Genomic DNA, 20862 nt, shown 5'->3' on the forward strand with positions numbered 1-20862 from the left:
GCCATAAAAAACGATAAGTTCATGTCCTTAGTAGGGACATGGATGAATCTGGAAACCATCATTCTCAGCAAACTGACACAGGATCAGAAAATCAAACACCACATGTTCTTACTCATAGGCAGGTGTTGGACAATGAGAACACGCGGACACAGGGAGAGGAGCATCACACACTGGGGTCTGTTGAGTGGAGGGGCTAGGGGAGGGACAGTGGGGAGTGAGGAGGTTGGGGAGGGGTAACCTGAGGAGAAATGCCAGATGTAGGTGACAGGGGGTGGGGATGGAGGCAGCAAACCACCTTGCCATGTAAGTACCTATGCAGTAACCCTGCATGATCTGTACATGTACCACAGAACCTAAAGTACAATAAAATAAAACAATTAAAAAAAAAACTAGGTGCACATGGGTACCCCTGTGGTGGAGGTAGTGGAGGGGGCAGGACAGAGTGAATGCAATTATGAAAAAAGGTTAAGATTGTCAAACTAGGTCAAGGGTATACAAATGTTTATCATATAGTCCTTTCAACTTTTGTGTAGCTGAAAAATTCTTAAAATAAAAACTCAGGGGAGGGAAAATGGCTACACCACTAATTTGGAGTTCCATTATATCCCCAAATTTGAGATTAAAACAAGAAAAAAGTTTCTGTTGCTAAAAGGTGTCAACATTATTTAAGTTGTATCACAGTGATTTGCATAACTTGGGGAAGAAAGCAAAACTACAAGTGATGCATTGCAAGTGAAAGGCCAGCAGAGCAGTAAGTTATGAAATAGTAAACTCATCAATAATATTTTTCAAGATAAATATCTGCCTCTCAATACATTCTGAAGAAAAATCTGTACTGGTGTCAGTTCTTTTATGATTGACTTACCTAATAATAAAAGCAGTTTTGGTGAAATACATACATAATAAGTAAACAGTTTCAAAAACACTGGACCAAATATAACAGAGAAATATTCTTCAACTTCTTGAGTTACATAATGAAAACTGGACTTAAACAGAAAGGGGAGGTATAAAGAAATGTGAATACTCTATTTAAAAGCATTAGTTTAAATCACATTTTTAAGAAACAAAACCTTTCAAAAACAAGCTTAGAAACTAGGGGGTTCCTGAAGTTGTAAATATACAATGGCATACAACACAAAACATCAACTGTTTGAGCCCACAGAGTTTCCTTTATTAAGACCCAAAGGAGAAACAAGTGCCACCAAAAAAAACTTGACTTTATTTTACCCATATATTTTTATCCTCTTAATTTTGAAATGAAGTATGTGTCTCTCTTTTCTCTGGCAGCTAAGAAATTCACCCAAATATTTTAATTACTGATAGAAATTTGTTACACATTTTTGTGTGCTGTACTTAACCTTGGTTTGATCTTATTTTCCCTCAATGTGCCCTATTAACTTGAGTCACTCATTTATTTCTATTCCTCTATATGTTATGCATTTCTTTGAGCCATCATAAATTTATTTCTGAAAATTCAACACAACATTCAAGTTCATCCACTCTTCTAGCTGTCAACAAATATTTGCTAGTTGCCCATTATGCTACAGGAACTGGAGATAAAGTAGTGGATAAGTCCCAACTCTCGTGGAACTTCCACTATGTTAAGTACTATAAAGAAAAATAAAACAGAGTAAAGTGATAGGAGGTAATGATGACAGATGGGGATGGGGGAAGACAGAATATTTTAGAGAAATTTCCTCTAGAATTTGATTTTAATCTCTCCACAACAACATTAGAAGGCTTTTCAGGAGTTGCCTCTAATCAGAAAAAGAGCAATTGTTTGTAGGCACCTTGTAGGTCCAATAAATTAAATTTTTTTTTATCATGTATTCCTTTGTGTAGTTGAAATGCCACTTAATAGAAGCCAAAGTTACATTAAACTGTGATATAGACTTGAAAGGGCTTTATCCTATTTTATAGAAGGTTGCATCTTAATTTGAAGTCTATATTTTCTAGTTAAACATCACTGAAATTAGTAATTCATTGATATTTATGCTTGTCCTTATTTTATAAAATAAAGAGTTTTTTTAAAGAAAAAAATAATATAGTGAGTCGTGATTAAGATTAGGGAAACCAGGACAAGTTAGCTTAAGCGGGTAAGCCCATCCATTTCAATTCACTGGTTATCAGCTTCAACAACAGTAGAAATAATACCTAAGAGGAAATAAACTGGCATCTAGTGCTAACCCATAAGACAAAGGCAAATATACAAGTGCCCTATACTCTTTCTCATCATCACCCCGTACCCAGTGTGCAATAAACAGTAAGATATTTTGCAGTTTACTTAACTCAGAATAACATTTTAAGAGATGTCTCTATCTGTTTACATGCTTACCTAATAAACGGTGCTCTAGAGTTTCCATTTTCATCTAATTCGTAAAGTGCGTCTGCTCGAAGGCCATCAGCAACAAACAACACTAATCTTCTCGCTGGAGGAGGCAATGGTGTAAACTGAGGAGTCATTCCGTGAACCAGAGGAGATGTAAAATAAATGTCAAAGATGGAGGCAAAGAACACAAAATGTACAAGCAATCCCAAAGCAAAGAACAGCAGCATGTCCAGTGTAACTAATTAGTCTTCAAGAACAGCTGAAAGAGGGAACAACATTAAATTGAGGTAAATCTTAATGTGATCATATGTATTTTCACATATATTTTTAATTATTATATAACTCACAACTTTACTTTCATTTGTGGTGGTAACAATAAGCATTATTTAATAATGTGACATAATACTGAAATCAAATACATAATAAAGTACATCCAAGGAAAAAGTTCAAATAGAATAAGTAATTGGGACAAATAAACTATATTGAATTTAAATGCATAATAAGCTCATAAAAATTAACACAGGACCAAAGAACAAATAAAAAATTAAATCAGCCCTAAAAAGAGTTAGTGTTCAACCAAGTCAAATCCTACAAAAAGACAGAAAATATAACTCGTGCAACTCTTGGTTGTCCATATGACAATCATTGCTAATAAAGCATTTTTAATTATTTAAATAATTTATAATTATTTAGATGTTTGTGAATTGATTTAATTTATTTAAATGTTTGTGATTTTTTTTTCTTCCTACTTCGGTAATCAGCTCAGGGGTATTCTGGCTCTCTTGACTATTATTACATTAAGCAGGAAACATGCATTCCATCACATTTGGCAGAATCATATTAAGTTAAATTTCATCTGTGCTTCAGAAAATTTGTACTTGTTAAAAAACATTTTATTTTAGTTTCCTGAATCAATCAAAGAGGTTACATTTTAACCATTCAATAAAAATGTTCTGTGCACACATCACATGCATAATTGGGTGCTGGGGTACTACAGAGAGTATCGAATTCTCTGTGAGTTCATCACAGAGCTGATGAACTTACAAATACATAAGGAAGAAAACGCAATATAAAACATTTAAATAATACTGTAAAGGAATACACCATTAAACTGCCGAGATCAAACTGAACATGGGTTGCTTTCCAAGCCAGTCTGTAATTTGCTATTGGTGAATCTCTGCAGGTCAAGGGGAAAAAAAAGTATTGGAACTTGTCTTACTTGTAATATAATAGCATTAGCTACATATAGTGGTCCTAGGCTGAAAAACACCAAAGACGAGGTAATTTTAACTACGGACACATCTTTTTCTTCTTGGCGTGAAGAATCACATCATGGGAAAAAAGGATGGCAAAATACCTTGCAAAAACAAATGAAACATTGGAAAAATACTCATTAAAGTCAAGCAGATTATAAAAAAGAAAACACAACAGAGCAAAAGGTCAAATTACAAGCCACTGATTTTCTGAGAACCAAGGGTCAACTAAATATCAAAGATATTCTACAAAGTACAAAAATTCTTTAGTGAGTAGATGCTGTTTTGTATCTCATAGCTAACTAACAAAGAGAATCTTTACTCGTCATATAGCATATTCCCTCCTCTCTTTCATGCGACTATAAATTAACTTTCCATTTTCTGATTCAGTTTAGAATAATAATCACTATCCTTAATTTTTTTTCAAAGTAAATTTCATATTTTCACTAAACAACCTAATGAACATTAAATGCTAAATTATCAATGTGAATGTAAAATAATTTTGAATATATTTGTGTTATTTCCTTAAATATAATTCTTAATGTAGAATCGAAGGTTCAAAGATTGTGAAAAAATTCTTCAAATTACCAAACCAATTTACAATTCCATTAGAAATGTGTAAAAAAAAGTACCCAAATCTGAAAGTTTTGAACTTTTAACAGTAATCTTTTTAGTGCATCAGTAGTATTACAGTACTTTAAATTTATGTCCATTTTTATTTGCTTGCCTGCTAGTCAGTAAGGGTGTGTTCTGATTTCCCAGTTACAGTTCTTCATGACTTGCTCTTTTGATTACTAGAGTTTTTTTAGACATTGGACCTTTTCTACTCTACAGACAACACAAAGGTCCCAGTGAAAAAAGGACTACAGTACAACTAATAATAAACCTGACCCAGTTGTATTTTCCTGTTGGAGATAACCTTTATTATGTTATTTTCAAAGCCAATATTTGCATGGTGTTCTGGTCCCTGAAGAAACCTAGATTAGTTACCTTTATAGAACATGGGATTTTTTGTTTCTGATTTTGCTTCAAGAGCATTTTGTTGGGCCAACTACTTAAAATTCCCTCAGAATATGAAGAAGAAGAAATGCAAAAATATCTATATTCTAAATTTACCCTCCAGGTTTATCGTCATCTGTTCAAAAAGATTACCTTTTAAGGAACATCTATGTTTAAAGTTACAGGTCTCCATAAGGCTATATCTTATCTCATTTTGCCCAGGACAGAGACATAATACTGTTCCTAGAACATAAAACATTTTGGGTTTGGGGATTTTTTTTAATTGTTAAAAAATTCACATTACATTTACCATTTTAGACATTTTAAAGTACAGACTTCGGTAGTGTTAAATATATTCAGTGTTATACAACCAATCTCCAGAACTTTTCATCTTATAAAACTCTCCCAAAGTTGCTGGGATTACAGGTGTGAGCCACTGTGCCCAGCCATGTTTAACTTTTTCAGAAACTGACAAATTCATTGTTTTCCAAATTGTTGTACCTTTTTACGTTCCTACCAGCAGCATATGAGAGTTTCAGTAGCTCTAATCCTCAGCAATACCTGGCATTGTCAATCTTTTAAACTTTATCTGAAGTGGGTGTGTAGTGGTAACTTGTTGTGATTTTAATATAATTTCCCTAATGATTAATGTTATTGAGTATCTTTCCATAGGCTTACTCACCTATCATTTGTATGGATTTAATTTTTTAATTAGATTGTCTTCTTGTTATGGAATCATAAGGGTTTTTAATATATTCTAGATGCAGGCATACCACATTTTATTGTGCTTCATTGCTCTTTGCAGATTTATTTTTACAAATTGATAGTTTGAGGCAACCTAGCTTTAAGTAAGTATATCGGTGCCATTTTTCCAACAATATCTGCTTACTTCATGTCTCTGTGTCATATTTTATAATTCTTGCAACTATTTCAAACTTTTTCATTACTATTATCAGTTAAGTTGATCTATGATCAGTGATCTTTGATGTTATGATTATAATTGTTTTGAAACAATTACATATAAAACAGCAAACTTAATAAATGTTGCGTGTGTTCCGACTGTTCCACCAACTGGTCATCCCCAACTCTCTCCCTCTTCTTGAACCCTGCTATTCCAAAGCACAACTAAATTGAAATTAGGCCAATTAATAACCCTACAATGGCCTCATAAGCGCTCAAGTGAAAGAAAGAGTCCCATGTCTCTCAAGTTAGAGATGATGAAGCTTAGTGAAGAAGGCATTTCGAAAGCCAAGACAGGCTGAAAGCTAGGGCTCCTGTTCCAGTTATTCAGTTTGTAAATGCAAAGGAAAAGTTCTTGAAGAATATTAAACGTGCTACTCCACTGACTACATGAATGATAATAAAGTGAAACAGTTTTATTGCTGACATGAAGAAAATGTGAGTGGTCTGTTTAGAAAATCAAACCAGCCACATTTCCTCAAGCCAAAGCCTAATTTAGAGTAAGACCCTACCTCTCTTCAATTCTGTGAAGGCTGAGAGAGGTAAGGAAGCTGCAGAAGAAATGTCAATATCTCTAAAAAAGCATGATGACATTCTGTTTGGAACAGAGTTAAATAAACAGACCAATTGGGGAAGAACTGATAACAATATTTAGTCTCTCTGTCCAGGAATACAGTATTACTCTCCATTTATTTAGATCTTCTTTAATTTCCCTAATTAAAGAGTAAAGGATATGCAGTTTCAAATGGATAGGTCTTGTACATCATTTTTAAAGCCCATCTTTACAAATTTCATTTTTGGTACTATTGTACTGCTTTTATACCAATTTCTCCTTGTTAATTCTTAAATCAACATTGATTTTTCTATATTAGCCCTGTACCCTGCAACATCGATCAACTGTTATGGTGGCTTCTGTGTATATGCTTTTCACTTTACATCCTTTAACATAGAAAAAAATAATTATGCTACCTATGAATAACGACAGTTGTACTTCTTGTCAATCTTTATGTATTTTATTTACATCTTATGCATTTTGTATTATCTAGGATCTCCAGTATGATGTTGAATAGAAGTGGTTACAGCAGAAATCCTTGCCTTGTTTCCAATATTAGGATGAAAGCTGTCACTTTTCCAGGTTTTTGTAGATTCCCTCAGTTAGGCTGAGGAAGTTTCCTTTTACTCCTAATATGCTGACAGCTTTAAATCATGAATAGATGTTGGATTTTGTCAAATGCTTTTTGTTGCATCTACTGAGATAATTATGACCACCTGATTTTTCTATTTTGGCCTGTTAATGTGATAAATGACATTGATCAAATTTCAAATGTTAAATGCATCTTACATTCCCAGAATAAACCCCACTTAGTCATTTAGTATTATTCTTTCTATATATTGTTGGTCTTAGTTAAAATTTTTCCATTTTTTTACAGCAAAGTTTATGAAAGATATAAGATGATAATTTCCCTTTCTTGTATCTTTCTCTGGTTTTGGTATCAGACAATGAGTTGGGAAATACTTACTGTACCTTCTTGTACTTTTTGGAAGATTTTGTATAAAATCTGTATTATTTCTTCCTTTATTGAGTAACAAAATTCACCAATGAAACAATTGGCTTAGGGTTTTCTTTGTGGGAAGGTTTTTAACTAAAAATATAAGGTCTTCATATATACAGGTATAGATATACACACACACACACACACACACTCAGATTATCTACCACTTCTTGAGTAAGCTTTCGTAGTTTTTAAGGAATTTATCCATTTGTCCATTTCATCTAAATTTTCAAATTCATTGACTAAAATTGTCCATAATATTTACCTGTTATCCTTTTTTTCCATCCTGCAGTCCAGGACCCAGTCTAGGGTCAAGTACCACATTTAGTTGTTCAAAATAAATCATTTTCAAGTACCTAATTCCTTTCAGTTAGATCTTAAACTCTAACCAGAGCTAAAGTACATACGGAATATTTAGATTCACAGATGTTCATTTTGATTTAAACACCTCCTCTTTATCATAGAAATAAATCTTTGTACTCTTCTTAATGTACTTATAAGTTAAGTACATTAAGATGTATTTGTAAACATGCATTTGCATTTACAAATAACTCCCTGGGCTTATGTTCTTTCTTGTCCCATCTGCCACTGCACAGCTTTGCTAAGTATCAGAGTTACTAAATCATACATTTTCCAAGGTTTATTGAAGTAACGAAACATTTTATTTGGGAACTTTGACCATCTTAAAGTTGTAATAGCCAACATAAAAATATAGCTCTGTTACATAAGAGTGGGATTCTAGTAAAGTCACTGTTACTGTTTCCTTATCCATAAAAAAGGATACCATCAGCCCTACTCCATTATAGTATTGTGGGAAATAGGCTGGCGCAGTGGCTCACGCCTGTAATCCCAGCACTTTGGGAGGCCAAGGCGGGCAGATCACAAGGTCAGGAGATCGAGACCATCCTGGCCAATATGGTGAAATCCCATCTCTACTAAAAATACAAAAATTAGCCGAGCATGGAGACGCGTGCCTGTAGTCCCAGCTACACAGGAGGCTAAGGCAGGAGAATCACTTGAACCTAGGAGGCAGAGGCTGCAGTGAGCCAAGATGGAGCCACTGCACTCTAGCTTGGGCAACAGAAGGAGACTCTGTCTCAAAACAAAACAAAACAAAACAAGAAGTATCACGGGAAATAAGTAGACTCCCCAATGATACCATACAAACATAAAATATTAGCAGTAGTAAAAATAACTAGATTGTGAAGCAACCCAACTCATATTTTTTAAATCTAACTGTAAATCGTTGACTTTACATTATTCTGAAGAAAGCAATAGAAAAGACAATGATATATTTTCCGGCCGAATTGGTAATTAAGATTGGGACTTCTTATTGGTGATCCAAATCATGCAAATAAACTCTGTAAATAACAAGGATTTTGACAGTAACTCTATCCAGCCATTTATCAGGCTGTGGTCTACAAAGTTTTAAAAGGCAACTTGGTGTTTATTTTGTTAGTTTATTTATTTATTTTTAAGACAGTGGTCTCACTCTGCCACCCAGGCTAGAGTACAGCAGCACAACTTCTGAGGCTCAGACGACTCGATCCCAAGTAGCTGGGATTACAGGGTGTACAACTACACCTGGCTAATTTTATTTTATTTTTTGTAGAGACCAGTCTCACTATGTCACCCAGGTTGGTCTTGAACTCCTGAGCCGAAGTAATCCTCTCATCTCAGCCTCCCAAAAAGTGCTGGGATTACATGTGTAAGCCACCGCACCTGGCCGTGGTGTCAATTTTGGATGGGCTTGGATATCATGTCCTTAGCAAATTCTGACATTAGATACATTACTAAAATTACCTGAACTTTGTATTTCTTACCTGTAAAATGCAGATAATACCAATTTACTGCAAAAATGGTTGTGAGGATTAGAATAAACATACATCAAATACCTAGCCCAACACTTGGTACCCAGTAAATGATAACACTTCAGTTTTATTTCACAAAGACAAACTAAACATTATGAAACAGGAATAGTCATATGGTCACTAAATTCCAGCAATTCAACCTCTTAATTAATTCTCTCCCTTCATCCTTTTCTTTTCTTTTCTTTTTTTTTTTTTTTTTTTTTTTGAGACGGAGTTTCGCTCTTGTTACCCAGGCTGGAGTGCAATGGCTCGATCTCGGCTCACCGCAACCTCCGCCTCCTGGGTTCAGGCAATTCTCCTGCCTCAGCCTCCCGAGTAGCTGGGATTACAGGCACGCGCCACCATGCCCAGCTAATTTTTTGTATTTTTAGTAGAGACGGGGTTTCACCATGTTGACCAGGATGGTCTCGATCTCTTGACCTCGTGAACCACCCGCCTCGGCCTCCCAAAGTGCTGGGATTACAGGCTTGAGCCACCGCGCCCGGCCCATCCTTTTCAATTGGAACACAAGGAACAGCAACAAATAGGCTGCAAAAGCTAAAATGCCTTCCACAATTTCACTATTAAAACTGATCATTTCTCATCTTCCCATTGTCTACCTTAGAAACACATCCATAGTAGCTCTTAGTTCACTGCTGTAATTATTTGCTTTTTCAGTTTTCCATAGTAAATTATATGATCTTTTAGACACAGTCCCAGTCACTTCTATATTCACAACATTCTTCCACCTGTGACTGACCCATTAATAGCTCCTTAGTAAATGTTTGTTGCCCATATTAAGAAATGATGTATTAGAAAGCAAAGGCAATTGAGTCAGTCTTTGATTTTACAAAAGAAGCTGAAGGCCAGAGACATGAAGTGAGGTCTTGGCTCATACTGTTATTTAATATGCAGCAATAAAATCTAATTAGGTAAGTTAAACGAGTAAACAATTATAAAGACTTAAGTACCATCATAGATGCATTTACTCTTAACCATTGCATTATGCAACGGAAGCTTATATTATTCATGTTTTTTCTGATCCTATTAAATTCCCAACATTATTATTTTATTAAATCAGTTAACGCTAATGCATTATTTTTAAAAGTGCTTTAGGTAAGTACTCAACAATATTTTTAAAAAACATGTAGCAACTAGCTGAACAAAAAATTGAATGTCCTACGCAAGTTACTTAGTTCCTATAAAAATCATGGCTATGAGACAATGAGACCATTTTTAAACAGTTATGCAATTCAATCCCCTCCCCCCCAAAAAAACTTTTAAGAGGCTCTGAAAACAACTCCACTAATCAAATTAATATCATAATTTCTTGATTACAGACTTGCAGTGTTCATTACTACTAAATACAAATGACATAAACATTATACATTTACTATTTCTCAGTGTCCATTTGAATTCTGCTTTCAAAAGAACTCGTTTTTACTTCTCCACATTCACTGCCATCACATAAATCCATTTTATTCACCTGGACATCTTCAACAACTTACAAATGGCTTCCCTACCAAACTGCAGAAAACTAAGTTTCTCCCTTCCTCTAATTATATATTTCATGCTACAAAGTGTAGTAAATTTCATATACTTCATTCTAATTATTCTTCAAGAATTTTATACACAGGTACTGATCCCAAAACTCAGATTAAAGGTCTTCAATCCATTCCCCATAAAATTTCCACTTTTTTCCCTTTCAATGCAAATTAGATTACATCTTTTCCCTTCTTAAAGTATGTGAGCGGCTTTCCATTGTTCCAAGAATAATACCCTAATCTTCTTCCACTACCTTCATGGCCCTGCATCCCTCTCCCGCCTCATGATGGCATCCTATCACCTCCCACCTTGGTCTCCAAAGTGCTGGGATTACAGGTGTAAACCACCACACCCAAAATGTATGTTTCTAATATGTATCCTCAGATAAGAATATAAGCTAGAATGAAGGCAATGGCTGCCTTTCTGTTCACTCACGCTCACCCCCACCTAATGGTGTGACTTTATGATTCATTGGTGGAATGAGTTTATGTTTGAACTTTATTTATTTTCCCCCAGTTCGCTGAAAAGTGCAGTTAATGCAGCATCAAGTCAAAGAGAAATTTTATTTATTTTTGGGAAGACGGCAGGAAGAGAGCTAATAAAAAGTCCTTGAAAGCTTGTAAAATTCCCCCTAGGTATATTAGGAACCATCATTAGCTAATTAATCTTTCCAATCAGGAAGTATAGGCTCTATTGTCTCAAATTTCAGATAAAGAAAAGGTGTAAAAAATGAACAAGAAGTTTCAGGCAATTTTTATTTTTAAATAACTTTAACATGAGATATATTAAATAATTATATATATCAATAGGCTATAAAATAGTATCTAAAATTCCAGAAAGGAAAATCAAGTGAGAACACAGTTGCTAATTGATAATTTTCTCTAACATTGTGTTAGAGAGAACAGCTTCATCGAGTAATGACTTATTATCTTTATCTCTACCCGAACACAATGAGATATTAATGAGTTTAGAATCCCATATCTCTTTTTTACAGAAGAATTTCAATTAATACAGGTAGCAGGAATGAGGGAGATATAAAATTACAACTAGGCAAACATGACAGTAATTATTGCCACCAAGATCCATTGATAAATGCAAAAATCAATGGATCAAAGTTTCAGGGAAACAGGGCATTTGGAGTCGTAAAGAATCTTGTCTAAATATTTATTCCTTACAAAGGGCGAAATACTAACAATGGAGAAAAGACACCATTTAGCCAAGTGGTCATGGTTAACATAACCGACAGTAAGACACACTAACATCACGTAACCCTGATCGGATGCACAGAGAAAGGCAAAACATGGTAGTCTTGGCTTGTTAAAAAAGCATAATCTCAATCTATTAATGGTAATATATCAGATAAGCCCAAATTGAGACAGTCTACAAAATAATGGACAAGTATTCTGTAAAAGAATGGAGAAGATTAAAGAAACTTACCTAAACACAACAAGGGAAAGTGGATGAGAAGACAGACAATAGTGGAAAAACTAGATAACTTCAACTAAGATCTGTAGTTAATAGTATTATACAAATATTAATGTACTGGTTTTGGTCATTGTACTATGTTTACATAAGATGTTTACATTAGGTGAAATTGAGTAAAGGGTGTGCTAGAACTCTGTACTGTTTTTGCAGCTTTTCCATGGATCTAAAAATTATTTTTAAATACAAAGTAAAAAAAGAAAAAAATGAAGCCTGAATCTATACTTAAAATGTATACTGTTATAGCTATAAACCACTATAAGTTTTATGGCTAGCTCTGATTTTAGGTAACCTTTGTTCTTGTCAAACATTTGCTAAACTTATAGACTATAAATGATTTAATGTTCACATTGGAATAAATCATACTAAAAAGCTTATGAATTAAAGATGGTGTCCATATGGCTTGGTTCACTTTTCTCCATTCCCTTTTCTTTCTGCTCCTATAATTGCAATTGCCCCATCTCCAAGTTCACTGATTCTTTCTTCTACCTGTTCAAATTTGCTGCTGAATTTCTCTTGTGAACAGTTTGTTTCAATTACTGTACTGTTAAGCTCCAGTATTTCTATTTGGTTCATTTTAATAATTCCTATCTCTTTATTGATGTTCTTATCTTGTTCATACATTACTTTCCTGACTTCCTTTAGTTCTTCGTCTATGGTTTGCCATAGCATTTTGACATATTTAAGACAGATGATTAACATCTTTGTCTACTAAGTCCAAGGTCAGGACTTCCTCAGCGGTGGCTTCCATCCATTTATTTATTTTTTCTGTGACTAGGCCATCCTTTCCTGAGTCTTTGTAGGGTTTTTTGTAACTTTCTGTTGAAATTTGCATTTTGAATATTATGATGCAGTAATTCTGGAAATTAGATTCTAGAATTCCAGCATTTTCTTTTGATTTTTGAGGGGTTAAGCCTTTTATTTTGTAACTTTTCCAAACTATTTTTACGAAGACTTTATTCCTTTTGTTTATGGTCATTAAAGTCTCTGTTTTGTCATATTAGTGATCAGCTAATGGCAGATTTAGATTTCCTTATGTGCCTAAAACTAAAACAAATAGTACTCTCCCAAGTTTTTGTAGTCTGGCTCTCAGCTGAAGTACTCTCTCACTACGCTTGGCCACACTTCTGTCTTAGCCTTCACCTTCTGCTTGTCTAGAGCTCACAGATCTGCCAAAGGCAGAAGCCTAAGGACCTCTCAGGTTTTTCCTGGGCATGTGTTACATGTAAATTTTGGGGGGGATAAGGTTGGGACAAAATTCAGCCTCTACATTGGTCACTCAGGAAATCACTAGACAGGTCAAAATGCACAGCCACAGTATTTTAAGAACAAAGTCCATACTAAATACAAGCAAGTCACACCAGGAATGTGGGCCATAGTCCCCACAGCTGCTGCTATTGCCACAATGGTGAATGAGGATAGTAGTCCAGTGAATTAAATGCCCAGCACACTCTTACTGAAATTCAGCTGCCCTCTTTTTCATTATGCAGTCTCCTGGTTGCCATAAATGTCAGACCAGATTTTAGAATCCCAAAAGAGCTGATCCTATCACTTTGCCCCCTTATGTTTGTTTCAGGGGAAAAACTAACCTGTTAATAAACCACCCTACTCTGCCATTTTCTGTAATGTCACCTAGAGATTGTGTCCTTAACCACTTACAACATTGACTAAAAATACACAAACCTGTGATGTGAAGTAAAACCAGCCAAAACTTAAGACAGAGCTGGTAGTCCCAACTACTTAGGAGGGTGAGATAGGAGGATTGCTAGAGCCTAGGAGTTCAAGGCTAGCCTGGGAACATGGTGAGACCCACTGTAAAAAAAAGAAGAAAAAAAAGAAAAACTATAAGATAGTGGTTGGGGCCTGCATACAAGATTATCAAATAAATTATTAAACCATATAATTAGCACTAGTTCATTTGCTTATTATTCTATGGTATACATTTTTCATCATAATTTATGTCATTGTTAATTGTAAACTATATGTGACTTTACAAAATCCCATATAAGAACTAATTTGCAAGCTTTCTCATGGCAAGTAGAATAGAGTTTGTTAGTTCTTTAGATGATTCATGCCCACTTGAGTTCAAAATCCTTTCTCTATATCTCATACCCTTTTTCTGTTCCAGAAACTCAACCAGGATGCCACAGGGCAGCTAGTTATTATGTCTCCTTAGGCTTCTCTTGGCTGTGATAATTTCTCAGACTTTGCTTGTTTTGATGACCTTGTGAGTTTTGAGGAGTACTGATCAGAGATTTTGTATAATATCTTGCTATTGGGATTTATCTGATGTTTTTCCCATGTTTAGACTGGGGTTATGGGTTCAGAAGAGGAAACATATATACACACATAAAGTACCATTTTCTTCACATCATATCAAAGGTACTGTCAACATGACTTACCAAACTGTTAATATGAAACTTGATCAGTTGGCTGAGGCGGTTTGTTAGGTTTCTCCACCATAAAGTTCACCTTGTTTCCCCATTTCATACTATACTCTTTGGCAGGAAATAACTATGTGAAGCCAACACTTACAGAGCGAGGAGTTACACTCCACCTCCTGAGAGCATGAGGCATCTACATAAATTGATGTTCTTCTATATGAAGAATATATATTTTAAACCCACTCAATTGTGCAATTAAAAGCTAACTGTCGAACAGGCCTGGTGGCTCACACCTGTAATCCTAGCACTTTATAAGGCTGAAGCAGGTGGATCACTAGAGCTTAGGCGTTTGAGGCCACCTTGGGCAATATGGTGAAACTCCATCTCTATAAAAAATATTTTAAAAATTAGCCAGGCATAGTGGCGCATGCCTGTAGTCCCAGCTACTTGTGGGGCTGAGGCAGGAGGGTTGCTTGAACCCCGGAGATCGAGGCTGCCAGTGAGCCAAGATCGTGCCATCGCACGCCAGCATGGGTGACAAAGTAAGACACTGTCTCAAAATAAATACATAAGTAAATAAAAGCCATGTAACATTCTACAAGATTACATTAATATTATAATCGTCAGCCTTTCCAATACTGCTTTCCCCACCTTACTTGTAAATTAATTTTTACCAGTATAGATGCAAAGCCATTATTTCTTTTATAAGCTTATTCTAATCGGTACTACCAAAAAAGTCTTATAAACGATCTCAAACATGCAAGACACATATTCTATTATGTGACTCTACTACAATTTATTTCAACTTTATCCTGCTGATCAACATTGCTTGCAGTTTGTCATGATTACAAATAATATGGCATTTAAGCTGCTCTCTTATGGTAAAGTTGGAGATTTTTGGAATTTTTACAAATTGTAGTGACCCACAACAAAATAATTTGGTGGACTGCAATTAGCCTTCCTTTTTTTTTTTTTAATGAAATAAAATACAGTACAATAGGATAGGATAAACTAGAGAATATATCACATCACAAAGTACTTCAGAAGTTGTACATGATTATTTTGAAAAAGTGTGCTTTAATTTTTTCCTGTATGTTCATACATCTATATTCTTGCATGTATATAACCTGCAGTGAAAGTTTAATTTCAAATTATTCTACGGATAAATAAGATTGAAAGCCATCTCTATACGCGGAATTTCTCTAATAAACAAAATTTTCAACTTTACTGGCAAAGTGTCCATAATAATTTAGATACCCTACAGCAATGTACGAAAGCTTCTAGATCTCTAAATCCCCACAATTGCTTGACACTGTCATATTTACCTTAAGCCAGTTTGAACAGGAAAAATCGGCATCCTGTTATCTGAATATGTATTGAGTGAGTATGAACATTTTTTCATGTTTTTATTGGCCAGTTGGGTCTCCCTTCCTTTCAATTGCCTATTAATATGCTTTGATCAGAGGGTTAGGGTTGTTGGCCTTTACTTCAACTTGTACATTAAAATTATATGTGTGTATATGTTTATATATAGCTAGATATACACAGTTATATATAAATTTTGTTCATAGGGACTTTTGTTAAAATGACGTTTTCAACTTTAACACAGTAAAATTCATCGAACATTCATCCTTTCTGGGGTGAGTTGTTTGTGTCTCATACTATAGAAGAAAACTTCCCTAGTTCTAATGTCACATATAGTCTTCTAATAGTTTTAGATTTTTGCTTTTTACCTTTCATTATTTAACATTTATTTGTGTCGGTTTGTGTCCTCTGAGATAAAAATAATTATTTGTATATGGGGTGAGATAGAGATCAGATTATGTTTTTAACAAGCTGACAAGTATTAGTCTGCTACTAGTTTAGAATTTACTAAGATAAAATTACACATCAGAAAGAAACAGGTTTAAAAAACCTTTACATTCAAATCTTGGCTTTTGCTTTTTGTAATAATAAAAAATTAGAAACAATATCTAACCATAGGGAACAGATAAACTGTTTATTCATAATGAAATACTATATTTCTGAAAATGATACATCTCACAAATATCAGTATTAATAAAAAACCTAAAACATCTATTGTCCTTTTCTCCCCAACACAGTCAAACTTCTTGAAAAGAGTGAGTGTGACTTCTTTTTTTTCCTGACCACCTAAATCTCAAACAACCTAAACTATATTTTCATTACCTCACAGGAAAGTGAAGACAGTTAACAGTGTAAAATCTAATAGCTATTTTTTAGTCTCCATTTTCCTTTTTTTTTTTTTTTCTGAGACAGAGTCTCACTCCATCACCCAGGTTGAAGTGCAACAGCCCTATCTCAGGTCACTGCAACCTCCGCCTCCCGGGTTTAAGTAATTCTCCTGTCTCAGCCTCTAAGCAACCTTAGCTTCCTGGGCCTAAGCGATCCTCCCACCTCAGCTTCCCAAGTAGCTGAGATTACAGGTGCATGTTCACCACATTCATAATTTTTGTAATTTTTTGTAGAGATGAGGTCTTGTTATGTTGCTCAGGCTGGTCTTGAACACCAGGGCTCAAGCCATCTACTCACTCGGCCTCCTAAAATGCTGGGATTACAGGTGTGAGCCACTGGGCCCAGTTGCCTTCTCCTTTTTAGTTTTATTTATTTGTTTTTTTTTCCATGGAGTCTCGCCCTATCTATTACCCAGGCTGGAGCACAGAGGTGTGATCTCAGCTCACTACAACCTCCACCTCCTGGGTTCAAGCAATTCTCCTGCCACAGCCTCCCAAGTAGCTGGGATTATACGCAGGCACCACCATGCCCAGTTAATTTTATATTTTTAGTAGAGACGGGGTTTCACCATGTTGGCAAGGCTGGTCTTGAACTCCTGACCTCAGGTGATCCACCAGCCTCAGCCTCCCAGAGTGCTGGGATTACAGGTGTGGGCCACCATGCCTGGCTGTCTTCTCCTTTTTAATAGGCTCTCATCACTTGGCCTCTGTGACCATTACTGCTTTTGCTTTTCACCTACAGCCCTGACCAATGTAGAACAGTCTCTATCTGGTCACTGAATTTTGGAGTTACTCAAAACTTGGTCTTCAGCTATCTTTTCTTCTCACTGTATACTTTCTATCCTGGCATGTTTCATCATATTCATGGCTTCAGTTATCACCTATATGCAAAAGTCTCAACTAATTATAGCTCCAAATCCACATATGTAAGTCCAGCCTTCATAAATCTACATAGACATTTCAAGGACACTCAAACTGAGTAGGTTTAAAACCAAACTCATAATATTTCTCATGAGCCTTGTCTACTGCCTCCTAAATCCTTAGTGCTCACAATCTCAGGAGGTGGCACCGCCTTCCCACAAAGTATGTAAGTCTGAGAAACAGGTGTCATTCTTTACATACTATTCTTCCCCTCTATTTAATCCAACAATTGTCCAGTTTGTGTTTTTTGAATCTATTTATTTGTCTTAATCTCTACTGACACCTTTGTAGTTTAAGATGTAGACCATCTCTTATGCGAACTCCTACAAGGCAGGAATAGGTCTCCCCTTTATATGCTGACCCTTCTCTGATCCGTTTCTTGCCATATAGCCAGAGTATTAATTGTTTTCCTTTTTTCAAAATGCAAATCTGAACATCTGACCCCTTGCATAAAACTCTCCAGTGCCTTTTCACATACTAATCAAGAATAAAATCCTTAATGTGGCTAAGAAGGTCTTTTATAGACCAGCCTCTGCCTTCCTTTCTAACCCTGTCTCATAGCACTCCCCTTTACTTTGTAATATCTTACATTTCTGGCCCCTGATTTTATTTTCTCAAGTGTCCTGCTGCTATAAAACCTTCATAGGTTCAATTCCTCTCTGCAGAATGCACTTGCAAGCTATCTTCCACTCTCTCCTAACATTCCATTTCATGTATCACTTCCTCAGGGACTATGCAGATTAAGTCAGAAATGAAAACTTTTAGTTCAGTTTGTGATTACATAGCTCTGTCTATGACTGTTTGTATTAATATCGGTCTCTGTTACTTCACCACAATTCCATGACAGCAGGACGGGCATCTCCAACACTCATCATAGTCCTATCCACTTAGTAAGGACTCAAATGTTTGCTGAAGAAATTATTTAGAATTATCATTTCAAGGTTAAATGCAATATGCACTATAGCCACTAGAGGATGTCCTACTTCTGTTTTTTGTCCCTCCAGAACAAAATGTGAACATTCAAAATACTTAAAAACAAACAAAAAAACCCTAAACCTTTTATGCTAAAGTAATTTACTATTAATGTAAATAAAATTGCAGTGATTGCAAAATATAAGCATTCACACACTACTTATTTTAGTTTAATTGCTTAATACTAAACAATATTATTACTTAATAGTTCTCTTTAAAGAAAATCACAATTTATTCAGATTTACTGAAAAAGAAATACCTCCAAAATAAACACATAACTATTAAAATTATTAAAAGATATATTTATGTACCAATAAAAGTTATCTAGTTTCTATCTGTGGCTGTTCACCACACATTGAAAAACAGTAACATATGAGATATTACTAAAAGCGCAAATCAACCAAAACTTGCATTCAGAAAGTTACTTGTCATTCTTTTAACACTATTAAAGCCTAGAATAATTTTTTAAATACTAAAATGATTGACGTGCTTTGAAAAAAGCCATCTTTTACATCTTCATTGCTAAGGCACAAGCTTTAATAACTATCATTAGTCAGATGAAACATTAGTTTTAAAGGCCTACATTAATGAAAATCATACTAAGCAGAACGGAAATTCCCCAACACTATTAGAAGTACATTGGTGTAAGTAGTGATCGGCAATTATTCATATTCCAGTGTGTGCTACTTCTTATACATTATTCATTTATAACCAAACCTCTGTATTGTGGGAAAGAAAAGTACCTACTGGGAAGACTGGGCAGTTGATTTGTTATGGGGTGTAAGCCCATAACACACAAGTGTTCAAACACACAAGATCAAACACACAAATTCATGGTTATAGGATAGGAAGCAGAAACAGAAGTAGAAAACTACAGATTTGTATAGGAAGAACTTCTCTACATGCAAGTTCTTACAACTCTCTAAGGAAACATTTTAAATCTATTTTCAACTTGTGCTTTAGAAATGAGACCCTAAATAAGATACTCCCTTCCAGCCTTACTGACTTAATTGCTTTTTTGGGCTTGCGCTGCCAAAAAAAATTGACATTAGTTTTATTTTTAAAAACCTGTCAAATGTTCTCAACATATACTAATATTTCATTAATTAATAACTGACCACAGTAACATTTATTGTGTAGCAGGTACCAGGCACCGGGACAAGAACATTCACAATTCTGTGTACTTTCCCTATCCCCTTTGATAGATGAAGCTGAGAAGTTCGGTAACTTTTTCAAGGTCTCAAATAAATAACCAGTAGAATTGGGATCTGAACTTAAGCTTTCCTATCTGATAAGCATAATCCTCTTCAGGAATTCTAAATGCAGGAGATTTCTAAATTTCCCAATCACAGAGATGGAAATATTGTATATAAACAATCTATTTCTAATCATGCCCTTCCCATGCCATTCACTAATACTTCATTCCTACATTCCAGAAACTGGTTCCATTTTAATCTTTCTGGGAAACCCAACTAAAATACGGATCAGCAATCCCTTTTGCTAAGAAATCTCTAACAGGATACGGTATTTGCCATTTTGATTCGATGTGGGGGATTTTTTCCCCATGTTTTTCTTTAATACATGGCACAGACAAATATTTATCATTAAAATATTGGGAACTAATGTCCTATAAAAAATACTTTAAATTCTTGGTACTATTTTTTTAAAAAAACTTCTAGCAAAAATAAAATTTAAAAAACCCAAAGTCCCATTCAAATGAGAATTTTACTTTATTGAGCCTGGGTAAACTGAAATTAAAGCCTACTCTTAACTGTTGGCATACCTTTACAGGTAAACCAATAACCTGACCTAAGGTTATGTAAGGATGCTCTATTTTAATTTTTCCATGGAGCTAAAGGGAGATACTTTACTGTGGAATGTTTACTACACACCGAATGTAATATGTCACTTACCTGATAGTCCTATTACTGCTGCTATGTATTTCGGCGCTTACTGGAAACTGTACACTAAGAAAGGAAATCTAAAATCTGCAGAAGTGGCCATTCGTGGGTGAAAAAAATAGGAGTTATAAGAAATAGCAGTTTAATCGCATTGACTGGAAAATCCTTCATGTTTTCAGATCATAATCAAGGAATAACATAAAAGATGAACGTTGATCTTCTAAACTTAGGATACATGCTTTATATGCTAACACTTCATAAAGGAAATCAAAATTCTCTGAAGCATTCAACTTTTAAAACAGTAAAGTTCCAAAACCTTGATTCTAGCCCTGAATGAACGAGTCAGAAATGTTGCAGGAGACAGTGGATAAAGAATAGTTTGGGGCCGGGCGCGGTGGCTCAAGCCTGTAATCCCAGCACTTTGGGAGGCCGAGGCGGGTGGATCACGAGGTCAAGAGATC

General features: G+C 35.1%; 1 protein-coding gene across 5 annotated transcripts in view; it reads right to left on the reverse strand.

The window, feature by feature from the left end:
* PIGN (phosphatidylinositol glycan anchor biosynthesis class N) overlaps positions 1–20862 on the reverse strand; it is a 143156-nt gene that overhangs the window by 121042 nt on the left and 1252 nt on the right. For 2 of the 5 annotated variants that reach the window (XM_032293665.1, XM_032293664.1), the window contains exon 2: positions 2336–2429. Coding sequence is in view for 3 of the 5 variants with exons in the window: in XM_032293661.1 (XP_032149552.1) it covers positions 2336–2556 (221 nt within the window). In the remaining 2 variants the exon portion in view is untranslated. Of the gene's footprint in view, positions 1–2335; positions 2589–3433; positions 3507–20862 lie in introns of all 5 variants that reach the window. The other 3 variants (XM_032293663.1, XM_032293662.1, XM_032293661.1) reach the window with 2 other exon arrangements.

Source organism: Sapajus apella, unplaced genomic scaffold (genome assembly GCF_009761245.1).
Source record: "Sapajus apella isolate SASKATOON/1434 unplaced genomic scaffold, GSC_monkey_1.0 scaffold30, whole genome shotgun sequence".
NCBI classification, from domain to species: Eukaryota; Metazoa; Chordata; class Mammalia; order Primates; family Cebidae; genus Sapajus; species Sapajus apella.